This window comes from Calypte anna, unplaced genomic scaffold (genome assembly GCF_003957555.1).
Source record: "Calypte anna isolate BGI_N300 unplaced genomic scaffold, bCalAnn1_v1.p scaffold_150_arrow_ctg1, whole genome shotgun sequence".
NCBI lineage: Eukaryota > Metazoa > Chordata > Aves > Apodiformes > Trochilidae > Calypte > Calypte anna.
The window spans coordinates 20,547-32,370 of record NW_022045451.1 but is presented as its reverse complement, the minus strand read 5'-3'; the positions used below and the strand labels follow the sequence as shown (position 1 = coordinate 32,370).

The following is an 11,824-nucleotide window of genomic DNA, read 5'->3' as shown; positions in this document are numbered from 1 at the left end:
GATTAAAGCTCTGTGCCCCCCACCTTGTCCTGCCCAGTCCCGTGGGTGCAAACTGGGGAGGGGGCTTTTTTGGAACTTTTTTGGGACTTTTTGGGTTCGGTGAGAGCCTCACTGGGATGTGGAGGGACCCCCATGGGGGGGGTGGCTCCCAGGGTGGGGAGCTGGGGGTATGGTGGGGCAATGGGGGGGTGGTTGGAAGGTTGGGGGGGGGCTGCTGGAGCAAGAGGAGGTGCTGGGGGGGTTCGGGGCTGGTGGTCCATGGGGCTGGGTGGTCCATGTGGGAGTTGTAGTGGTTCGAGGAGGGGTGGTGTTGAGGCTGGGGGTCCATGGGGCTGATAGTCTGGCGGGGGCAGCAGGTGGTTCATTGGGCTAGTGGTCCAAGGGGCTGGTGGCCCAGGGTGCTGATGGTCCAGGGAATTGGTGGTCCTGGGGGCTATCGGTTGGGTGACTGGTGGTCCCTGTGGGGGTGTTTAGATGTCGGGGGGGGGTCTGGAGGTCCAGAGGGTCTGGGGAGAGGGGGGGTCCGGGTTATGGGCAGTGGAGATCCAGGGGTTCTGTGTGGGGGTTGTAGTTGTCCGGGGGGGGGGTCCAGAAGTCCAGAGGGTCAGTGTGGGGGTTGCAGTTGTCCGGGGAGGGTCCGGAGGTCCAGGGTGTCCGGGGTGGGGAGTCCGGGTCCGGGGTATGGGCAATGGAGGTCCAGGGGTTCTGTGGGGGGGGTTTAGCTGTCTGAGGGGGATCTGGAGGTCCAGGGGTTCTGTGTGGGGGTTGTGGTTGCCCGAGGGGGGTCCGGGTCCGGCGGTCTGGGGGTGTCGGTACCGGGGGCTGCAGTCCCGTTCTTGTCCGCCAGGCGGCAGCGCTGAGACGCGATCGCTCCCGGCCGCCAGGGGGCAGCGGCGGCGCAGGGCGGTGCGCGTCTCTACGGTAATTACGGTACGGGAGGGACACGCGGTACCTGCGTGAGCGCAAACAAACCACTCGCAGCCCCCCCGTGAGCACCCACTGTGCACCCACTCAGCACCCAAGAGCCCTGTCGGGACATCTCGGTGTCCTCAGGGAGGGGCTGTGCCTGGAAACCCTCTCTCAGGGGATGTTTTGGGGGTTTGGTGATATCCCCCCTCCCCCCCCCCTCTCCCAGGGCAAGGGGGTCCCTGCCTTGGGGTCCCCACCCCCTTCTTGCACGAAGAGGAGGTTGGGGGTTCCCTTTGGTGGGTTTGCAACGAAAAGACTGAGGGGAAATGAAAATACAGCTGAACCCCCCCAAAAATTAAGTTGTCAAGGGCGAGGGAAAGTGGAGAACCCAAACGCAGCTTTCGGGAGGGGAGGGGGCAAGAACCGGGGGGTCCCTGAGTGCCACGTTCCGGGGACTTCCCGACCCCCTTGGCCAGCACTGATGTCCCCTTGGATCCTGGGGATGGGTGTCACCATGTGCCCACAGCCCAGAGTGGGATTTGTCCCCGACCTCGGGGGGGGAAGGGGGGAAAGAGGGACTTTTTTTAATAGAAAGTGAAGTTCGGGTCAGTGGCGAGCTTCAAATAAATAAATAAAAGAAGAGCTAAAGGAGCGCAGGTTGGCTGCCGGCAGCTGTCCCGGAGCTGCCACACGCCGGGTGCTGAGCTGGATGAAAGTTGGGATGGGGACAGGGATGGGGACGGGATGGGGAAGGGATGGGGACGGGATGGGGACGGGATGGGGACAGGGATGGGGATAGGGATGGGGACGGGATGGGGAAGGGATGGGGACGGGATGGGGACAGGGATGGGGACGGGATGGGGACAGGATGGGGACAGGGATGGGGACGGGATGGGGACAGGGATGGGGACGGGATGGGGACAGGGATGGGGACGGGATGGGGATAGGATGGGGATAGGGATGGGGACGGGATGAGGACAGGGATGGGGACGGGATGGGGACGGGATGGGGACAGGGGACGATGCCTCGTGTCCCGGCATCCTTCTCCTTCCGTGTTGGGAGATGGGTGGGACGGGGGATGCCCAAATCTGAGGATTTGTGGAGTTTTTTCCATAAATCCCCGGCTGCTGAAGTCACAGGATGGGACCCATTCCGCCCCTTCGGATCTGGATGGATTTGGGGGGGGGGGGGGCAGCTTGAGGGACCATGTGGGGGGGATGTGTTGGAGAGGGGTCCCCCAGAGACTGTGGGGGCAGCATGGGGGGCACTGGGATATACTGGAGGGACAACCCCTGTGTCCCCCCCATTTCCTGGTGGAGGGGGGGGGGAGTTTGGAGGGGGGAAGAGATGGGGGGGGAAGAACTTTCACCCCCACACCCCTCACCTGGCACCTGCTCTGGGCAGATGGAAACTCTGTGTCAGAGGAAGTGGGGAAGGGGCTGTGCTCCCAGCAGGGACTGGGGGGGTCACCCAGCTGTGTGCCCCCCCCCTCCCCCCCCAGCACCATTGCCAAGGGGCTGAGCTGCCCAGTCCATGGCACAGCTGGCATGAGTTGGGGCAGGGCTCAGCCCATCCCATAGAGGCGGGGGGGGGGGCTACAACCCTCACCCCACACACACTTTGTCCCCCCAGATTTGCTGCCCTCCCCCCTTAAACCCCTCCCCCCTGCTTAAACCCAGCCCAGGGACCCCCAGGGAGGAAAAGGGGGGGTGGCAAGTTGGGACTCCTCCTCCCCAAACCCCTATTCCTGCCTCAGTTTCCCCACTCAGGGTCTGAAATCCTGCTGACCCCCCCCAAAAAAAAAAAAAAAAAAAAAAAATCCAGGACTGGAAAGATAAGATCCAGCCCCCAACCTCCAGCAGCATCCTCAGCCTGCTGGGGTCCCCAAAGGTCAGGGAGGGGATGCTCAGGTGTGATTTATACCCCGGGGGGGGGGGGGAGGTGGATGGAGGGGGTTGGGCTGATCGGAGCTCTTCCCCCAGAGCAGAAAATAACAATTCGAGCAGGTTTGAAACCACAGGACAGGAAACCCCGAATTGTACAAACGCAGATGGGAGTGGAAAAAACTCCCGAGCTGCTGCTGCTGCTGCTGCTGCTCCGGCTTTCACCTCCGCTAAAAATAAAGCTGCCTCATTAGGGCCGATGGGGCCGAGATAAAGCAGCTCCTTCCCTCCCCCCCCTCACCTCTCCGGGTGTTTTTCCGGGGGGGCTTTGTTCCACGCGGGGCCGTGGGATGCGGTTTTCCAGCTGTGCTGGGGATGGATGGATGGATGGATGGATGGATGGATGGATGGATGGATGGGGTTTGGGGGTGTTTGGAGTGGATCTGGGAGGGGTTTTGGGGTGGTGGCTGGGTGAGGGGGGGGTGAGTGTCAGGGTTTCATGGGGGTGGTGGGGATGGTGTGATTCGGGGGTGGGGGGGTGATGGGGCAGCCTGGCAAAGCCACATCCTGCGGGGAGGGTGGGGGTGGAGGGGAGGAATTTGGGGGGGCTGAGGAAAGGAAGGATTTAGGGGTTTGGGGGAAACAAACAGCAAAACCCCTCCTGGGACACACCCGTCCCCATGAAAGCCAGGCTGGGCCCCGTTCCGTGCCTCAGTTTCCCCTCTCTGGACCATCCCAGGGATGCAACACTTCTTTTTTTTTTTTTTTTTTTTTTTTTTTTTTTTTTTTTTTTTTTTTTGAGGGGTGGGGTAAAGGCGGTGCCAGCTTTGGGTGCCCCCCCACCCCCCCCCGCCACCACCACACCCCAGCCCGGGGAGGATATCGTAGGAGGAGGGAGGTGCCTGAGTTGTCACCCTGGTGGCAGTGGCAGCTCCTCCGTGTCCCCAGTGTCCCCACACCTGTGGGGCCGGGGGGTGAGGGTGGGGCTGCCCACACCTGCGGCTTCTTCCCCCCTCCTGCCCCATCCTCTTCCTCCTCCTGCAGGGGAAATGAAGGATGTAACGAGGGGGAGGGGGATATTAAAGGGGTGGAGGGAGAAGGGGGCAGCACAAAGGGGGGGGGGCTGAGCCCCAAAATGTGGAGGTACCCACGGACCCAACACCCTTCTCCCCGGTGGGGATGGGGGGGAGATGGGGGATGGGGTGGGAGGGGGTTGCATGGCACAAGCCATGGGGTAACATGGAGTGGGGGACCAGACCCCCCCAACACTGAGGATGCTGCTAAAGGATCGGGGGGGGAGGGTCACCCCCTTCCCCCCCCCCCCGGGATGCAGCTGGGAGTGGGGGTTGCTACAGTGCCAGGTGTATGTGAGGGGGGGGATATGGGGGGCTCCAGCCGGCCTTAGGGGGGGGCCGTGAGAACAGTGGCTGGGAGGGGGGGTGGGGTCAGCGCAGGAAGCGGCGGGGGGGTGGGGGGGCCTCTCCCGGCTCCCCCAGATGCGCCCGTGAGATAGGGCAGCAGGAAGCAGCTGCGGGAATCCCGGTGCTGGGAACGGCCACTGCCGGGCCTGACCCCCCCGGGACCCCCGGCACTGCTGCCTTCAAAACCCCCTCCTCCTCCCTCTCCCCTCCCCACCGGGATGCTCCGTGTATCCCGGGTTCTCCCCTCCGGGAGGGGGGGGCTGGGGGTGCCTGGGGTTTGCCCTGGAGCCGTGGATCTGCTCCCTGAAGGAATCTCCGGGTCCCTCCGGCTGCGTGGGGGACAAGGATGGAGCCACAGCCCTGCTTCCAGCCAGGCATCAGAGGGGTAAACTGAGGCACGAGTGCTGGGGACTGCTCAGGCTGGGCAGCTGGGCAAGGTTGGGGTCATGGAACCCACTCCGGAGGGATGCGTGGGCTCCTCTGCCTCCCCCGGGAGCCCTGCTACAAGGTAATGGTTCCCTTGGGGTCACTCTAATGGTGACCCAGTGGCCTCCAGTGGTGACCCAAAGGGACCCAGCTGGAGCCGGATCCACCCCGAGGGGCTCCGGGATGGGAGGCTCAGTCCCTGCCCCGGGCATGGGGTCTGAGGGGGGGTCCGAGGGGTTAATCCCCTGCACAAACATTCCCCAGGGCTGCAGCCAGTCTCCTAGGGACAGGGCTGGGGGGGGGCTGGGGGTGCTCACTGCCCCTTCTGGGGTGCCCATTCCCAGCTCCTTGCTCCCCCCAATTTCCCCTCCCCATACAGCACGGACTGGAGCCTCTGGTGGGTGAAGGGGTAAACTGAGGCACGGGGAAAGGTGGGAGGCCAGAGCCAGGTTTTATCCCTGCCCATGCTGCTCCCAGCCTCGTGGGGCTGCTGTCCGTCCATCCATCCATCCATCCATCCATCCATCCATCCATCCATCCATCCAGGTCCAGCAGCTCCAGCTGATAATCCCGATGTATCCCAAATCTGGGTTGGGACGCAGTGGCTGGGGACGGGGTTGTCACCACGGGGACCCCAAGGAAGGTTTTCCAAACCCTGCTTCTGGCACATCCTCTGTGTCACCAACAGCTGGAGCTGCACCACGGTGCCTGTCCCGAACCTGATGCCCACCCAGAGCCCCCCCCTGGGGTGATTTGGGGTGCCAGCACCCCGGGAGGTCACCAAACCACCGTGTGACACAGCCCAGCCTGGCACTGGGTGCCCCCAGCCTGGCGAGAGGGTGGGGAGGAGATTCCAGAGCGGGCTTGAGGAGCCCCAGTCCCTCCTTGCCCCTGGAGCAGCCGGATGGATTTCTTCTCCAGCATCAAAAAAACCCCCCAAAAAAACCCCCCAAAAAACCCAAAACACCCCAAAACCCTCGGTTCCCTGCCGTGCCATCCAGTGCCCTGATGTGGCATGTCACTGTGCCGTGCTGTCCTATGCCATGCCATGCTGTGCCATGCTGTGCCATGCTGTGCCATGCCATGCTGTCCCATTCCGTGCTGTCCCACGCCATGCCGGGCTGTCCTATGCTGTCCCATGCCATACTGTGCCATCCCATGCCATGCTGTGCCGTCCCATGCCATGCTGTCCCATGCCATGCCGTGCCATCCCATGCCGTGCCGTCCCATGCCATGCCGTGCCGGTCCAATCCGGTCCAATCCGTGCCAGTCCCCGTGCTGGCAGTTGTTTCCACATCTCCCAAATTTCGCTGCATTCCCACCGTCCCTCGGAGCTCTCCCACGCTGTACCAAGCCAGAACACATCCAGCCGGGTCCCCCCCTCTCTTCCCTCGCTCCTAGAAGATCCCGAAACCCCCCGAAGATCCCAAGGAGAGGGGATTTATAACCCCCAAAGCGACTCCAGATGACCCCGGAGGAGGAGCCCTTCCCCTCGGAGCCGCTTTGGGCTCTCTGCCGCGTTCCTCCTCTCCAAATCCCTTCCAGGCAGCCTCCAACTTCCAAAACACAAGAAATTCCCCCCCTCAAGCCCCCACCCCCCAAAAAAATGCCGCCGATCGGGGCACAAACAGCTGCCCCCCCCCCCCCCCTCCCATATGGGACCCCCCCACGTTCGCCCACCCTGCCCCGCGGCAGCCGGGCTGAATCCGGCCCTTTCCACCCCGTCCTTCACATCCTGCCACCTGTACCGGCTTATTTAGGGAAAAAAAAATAAATATATCAAACCAAACCCAAGCCCGAGGGGGGAATTTTTTTTCTTTTTTTTTTTTTTTTTTTTTCCTGGGGGGGGGCAGCTGTTTGTGAACTATTCCACCCCCCCCAACATGAGAAGCCCCAGGGATCTCCATATCTGCAGCACGGTGGCAAATCCCATGGGATTAACGACCTGGGAAAAGGGGAAAGGTTGTGGGGAGCTGTATATGGGAGACATACACACGGCCACCCCCCCCCATAACCCCCCCCCGGGAAAGCTTTTGCATCGTTGTTACTCCCTTCTCGGTTGTTTTTTTTTTTTATATAAATTTTATTTTCTTTTAATAAAACACCCGGTGTGGGCCCTTTTCACCATGAAATCATCGCGTTCCCTCCCCCCCCCCCGCGCTTTTCCCTCCTCCACGCCAAAAATTCCTCTAACCCCCCCCCCCCCTCCACAACAGCGTGAGGACACCCCCCAAAAAAAAAAAAAAACCTAAAAAATGGGAGACACCCCCCTATTTGTAATTATTTTTTTTAAAGGGGGGGTGACCCAAAATTGGGCTCCCAGTTAGCTGTGGGATTAAAAGAATCCCCCCCCCCCTTATAGAAACGGTGTTGCTCGGTGGTGTGCTCGTCCTGAGGTGTGGGGGGGGATGTTCTGGGATTCTGGGATGTGTGTGGAAAGGGGAATGGAGATGAAGGGGAGGGAAGGAGGGGGGGTTGGGGGGGGGGGGGGGAAGGTTGCCTTGGCCACGCATCCCTGTGTGAATGCATGACGTGCACAGGGCTGGCGCCAGGCTGTCTGGGGCCGGGAGTTAGATCAACACAGCTGGAGGGCCCGGGCCACAGCTGGGCAAAGGCAGCGGGTCCCCCCCCCCCTTCCCACCCCCCAACCCTTCCATCCCCCCCCCTTACACCCGCCCAGGCAGGGCCTGTGGGAACCGCCGCCAACAAAACCCCCCTGCAAACAAAAGCGTCCCCGGCGTGTCCCCCCCCCCTCTTCTCCTCCTCCTCCTCCTCCTCCTCCTCACCCCTGAGCAGCTTTTCAACCACCCCCCCCCCTTCCCTTATCCCTTGGGAAATAGAGGTGGGGGGGAGGGAAGGGGCTGGGGATGGGAATAAGCGGGGTCTGTACGCGCCGGTGGGTTGGGAGGTGAGGGGGGTGTCCCCTAAAATGGGGGAAAAACGGGGTTTGGGGCAGTATGAAAAGAGATTTTATTTTTATTTTATTTCGGTGCATGTCATTTAATTTCATTTTGAAAAAATTTTGACATTTTTATTTATTTTAATTCTTAACTTTTTTTTTTTTTTTGGGGGGGGGACCTGGTTATTGCTGCCTGCCCCTGGAGCAGGTTAATGAGGGTAATTAGGGCTGTTCCAAGCTGCCAACCCTTCACATGCAGGCGATTTCCCAGGAAATTCATTGAGGGGGGTGGGAAGGGGGAGGAGAGGGGGGGGGGCGGAGAGAGGGAAAAAAAAAAAAAACTCCAAAAGGCTGCGGATTGCTTTGGGAAGGGGGGGGGGAAGTGAGGCAAAAGCAGCTGCCCCCCTCCAGACCCCCACAGGGGAGGGTTGTGAGTTGTAAAGAGGGGGAAACAAAACCCAGCGCCCCCGAACTGGGATTTGGGCAGATCTGGAATAAATTGGTGCTGTGGGCAGGCGTAATACGGTCCAGGTGCCTCTAAACCCCCCCCCCCCCCTCAGCCAGGACCCCCTGGGTTGAGCAAAGTCCCAAGGTGCCCCCCACCCTCTTGGCTGGGACATCCCTTCCTTGCCATCCCCAAAACTTCCAGAAATTCCCTTCAAACGCTTGGGGATGGGGGGGGGGATTGATTTGAACAGCAATCTGGGTGGTGTTGGCCCGTGACCCCCCCGGGGGACCCCTTTCCATGGGCCACCCCCGCTTGGGTGACCGCTGGCCTCCAGTTTTGCAGCAGAGATGGTTCGGGGAGGTGGGGGGGTGCTTTGCCTTCATCCCCCTCCTCATCACTTCTACTGAAAGAAACCCCCCCCCTTCCCCGGGCCTAGCAAACTTTTTATTTCTTCCCCACCCCCTCAACAAAAAAGAAATCCCCCCCCCTAAAAAAAAAAAAAAAAAAAAAAAATAAACCAACCAACAGAGCAGCTCCCGGCCTCTCGCAGGCGCTGACCTAAATCTGGTTTCTCCATCGTAACCTCAGTTTTACCGCAATTAATTTTTTTCTGCTGGTCACAAGATAATTCCTGACGCCAGAAAGTCTGGAGGTCAGATGAGAAGCGGATTGAGGAACAGGGCGGCACTAATTTCCTGACGAGATCCAACCCCCCCGCCCCCAAAAATGCGGAAAAGAAGGGGGGGGGGACACCCCCATCCTCCTGCCTAAAAATAGGGGGGCTCAGGGGGGGGGAAAGGGGGTTTTATTTTGGGGGGTGTTCGTGAGTGGTTTTATGTTGTGGGGGTGTTTTTGGGGGGAAGGAGGGAGGGAGATTCCCCTTTTGGGGTCCGAGGGAGCTGCGGGGTTGTGTGTGCTCCCCACGCCCCCCCCCCCCCGGGGACACCCCGGCCACCAATGGTCATTTTGGGGGGGTAAGGGGGTAGTACGTGGGGGGTGTTCTCGCTTCATTTCGCTAGCAAGGTGGGGTTTAATGGTTCATTTGCATAAATAGGGGTGGGGTAACGTCTAATTTGCATATTCGGGGCGGGGGCAATGGCTGTGACTATATCAGGGGCAGCGCGGGGCTCCCCCCTCCCACAGCTCCAGCGGAGTCCCAAGCTCTGGGGTGTAGGAGGTGTCACCTACGAGAGTCCCAACTTCGGGGGTGGCGGTGCCAGGAGGTACCAACAGAACCGCAGTCGTCGCGACATCCCACGACACGACCGCTCATCACCCCCGCGCCCCGATCCCAACTTTTCCAGCCGAACTTCAACCCACCCCGATTATCGCGACCATGAAAGCCATCAGCCCGGTTCGGTCGGTCCGGAGTTGTTACGAAGCGGTTTGTTGCCTGTCGGAACAAAGTTTGGCTATCGTGAGAGGGGGCAACAACAAAACCCCCGCTTTGGAGGAACCCATGAACTTGTTATATGACATGAACGATTGTTATTCCAAACTCCGGGAATTGGTGCCGGGAATCCCGCAAGGAACCAAAGTCAGCCAGGTGGAGATCCTCCAGCATGTCATCGATTACATCTTTGACCTCCAGATCGTTCTGGAGGAGGGGGCCAAGGCCCGCGACCCCTCCTCCGAGGCCACCCTCTTGTCCCTTAAGGTAAGGGCTTGTTTGGGGTTGTGGTTGGAAAATTTGGGGTTCGGTTTGGAGGATGAGTATGTTTGGGTTTGGGCTGGAGATAACAGGAGGTGGTTCCGGCTTGGGGGTTGGAAGTTGTGATTAACTTGGGCTGGGGGGGGAGTGGGTTTGTTCAGGGTGGGGGGGTGAATGTTTTGAGGTGTTGTAAGGAGGGGTGGGTATGTTGAGGTGGTTTGGGTTGGAGGAGATGAATGTGTTGGGGTTTTTTGGGGGGGCATTTAGTGGGTTGGGTGATGCAGGGTCAGGGATACGTTTGTGGGGGGGTTCGTGCCGCGGTGAGGAATGGGGGGGTTGGTCCTGAGCCCCCTCTGCTTTTCTCCGCAGGCAGCCGAGTTTGCCTCTGAGCTCTGCTCCAAAGACGAGAGGAGTTTGTGTCACTAACGGCTTCACCCATCAGGTGAGGGTCTCCCTCCCCAAACTCTTCATTACAATCTCCCTCCCCACCCCCCCATCCTCAAACCCCCGGTACAGATCCCGGCGTAACGCAGTCCCCTGGCTCTTTCCCTGTGGGCGACCCCAAATCCCACTCCTCCCAACCCCCTCCCTCAATACCTCCGAATCTTTCGCCCCTGCCCCAAATCCCTCATCCTTAATTCCCCCATCCCCAAATCTCCCTTCCCCAGCCCGTTTCTCCATCCCCAAATGTTTCACCTCTTCCCCAAGTCCCTCAGGAAACCCTCCGTCTCACAGCCTCCCTCCCCAAATAGCCCCCTCTATATCCTTAAAACCCCCCGGTTCCCTTAAAACCCCCCTTCCTTTAATCTTCCTATCTCTAAAAATCCCCAAATCTCGGTATTCTAAACCCTCTCCTGTATTGTCCCTTCCCCAAATCCCCCCTCCTTAAAAACCCCTTTCCCCAATTCCCTTCTCCCTAAAACCCCCCTTCCCCAAACCTCCCCCAAAACCCCACTCTCAAGCCCCCCCTTCCCCTCATCTTTCACACCCTCAACCCCCCCCAGCCCCAAACCTCCCTCCCCAAATCCCTCACTCCCCCCTTTACCCCCACCCCGCATTTCCAACCACCCTCTTTTTTTTTTTTCTCCTCCCTTCCCCCTTTTTCCCCCACCCCCCCCTGATTTTTTTTTTTTCCCTCCCTCCTCCCAGTGCCAATTAGCAAACAGTGTCGGTTCCTGGTTCCTTATCAGCCGGAGGTAAATAGCAGCTTCCTCCGTGGCGCCGGGCTGTCTGCGATCCACCGGCCCCGCCATCGCCTCCCCCGGGCCCGGCCACCGCAGGCGGGGAGCGGCTGGGCCCGACCCCCCCTTTCCACCGCCAACATTTCCCCCCCCAGAACTTCATAGCAAAGACTTGGGATCCCTTTGAGCTCCTTTTTGCCTGACGAAGAGGCGGTTGTCTGTATATTTTTGGAGTATAGCGAAGTGTCCTTTTTTTTAAAGGTGTTTAATTAGGGGAAAAGGAGGGGAGGGGGGGGAGGGAAGGAAGGGAGGGAGGAGGGGGTTTTGGGGAAGGGGGGGGGATGCATTCTTGAGTATGAACCAAACCTCTCTGGGGCCGCGGCCTCGTGTATTGTGGAGCTCTATACTAGAGTATGAACATTTTGTACCTTTTGTGCAGGAAGGTGAATTTCTGCGAACATGCCTTGTACTTGCTTTATAAACTTTTTATAAAAGTTACCATTTTTACATAATAAAACGAAAAAAAAAAAAAGTTATTTAGTTATTTTTTATTCCAGTATTTTCCCCCTCCACCTTTAGGCTTGATGGGAGATGACCCGATGGGTGGGGGAACAGCAGCATCCCTGGGGGTGGGAGCCCCCAGACCCTTCCTGGGTCCATTTCGGTTCTGGGGTTACGGTCGGAATCTCATTAATTGTTTAATAACTTAAATGTCAGCTCAGGTATGGGAAGAATTAACCCTAGGCTGCTGTCTCCCGGCAGAGGTGTCTGCCAGCTATTTTGGGTGCTGCTTTATCAGATAGGGAAGAGCCCCGGGGACCATCTGGAGGTGGAGTCCTGGGAGGAAGGGGGGAAGGTGGCAAAAATATTTCTTTTCCAGAGGGTTTCACTCGCCAAAAAAAAAAAAACCAACAAAACTGCCCAGTGCCCTGGCTTTAAAATTCCTTGAGGCTGTGAAAGGGTGATGCTGCTCCACCAGGGAAAATGGCTTTGGTGCTCCTTTTTC

General features: G+C 59.3%; 1 protein-coding gene across 1 annotated transcript; it reads left to right on the top strand.

The window, feature by feature from the left end:
* The first annotated feature begins 9,117 nt into the window (after window positions 1–9,117).
* Window positions 9,118–10,983, top strand: ID3 (inhibitor of DNA binding 3, HLH protein). The gene is made up of 3 exons (XM_030468536.1): window positions 9,118–9,643; window positions 10,007–10,079; window positions 10,787–10,983. The coding sequence occupies exons 1-2, from the start codon at window positions 9,323–9,325 to the stop codon at window positions 10,061–10,063; spliced, it is 378 nt and encodes a 125-aa protein (XP_030324396.1). The 5' UTR covers window positions 9,118–9,322; the 3' UTR covers window positions 10,064–10,079; window positions 10,787–10,983.
* The last annotated feature ends 841 nt before the right edge of the window (window positions 10,984–11,824 follow it).

Coding starts and splice junctions, on each gene's coding strand:
- ID3 (XM_030468536.1), top strand. CDS start 9,323: ATGAAAGCCATCAGCCCGGTTCGGTCGGTCCGGAGTTGTTACGAAGCG. Junction 9,644..10,006: donor CCACCCTCTTGTCCCTTAAG/GTAAGGGCTTGT, acceptor TTTTCTCCGCAG/GCAGCCGAGTTTGCCTCTGA.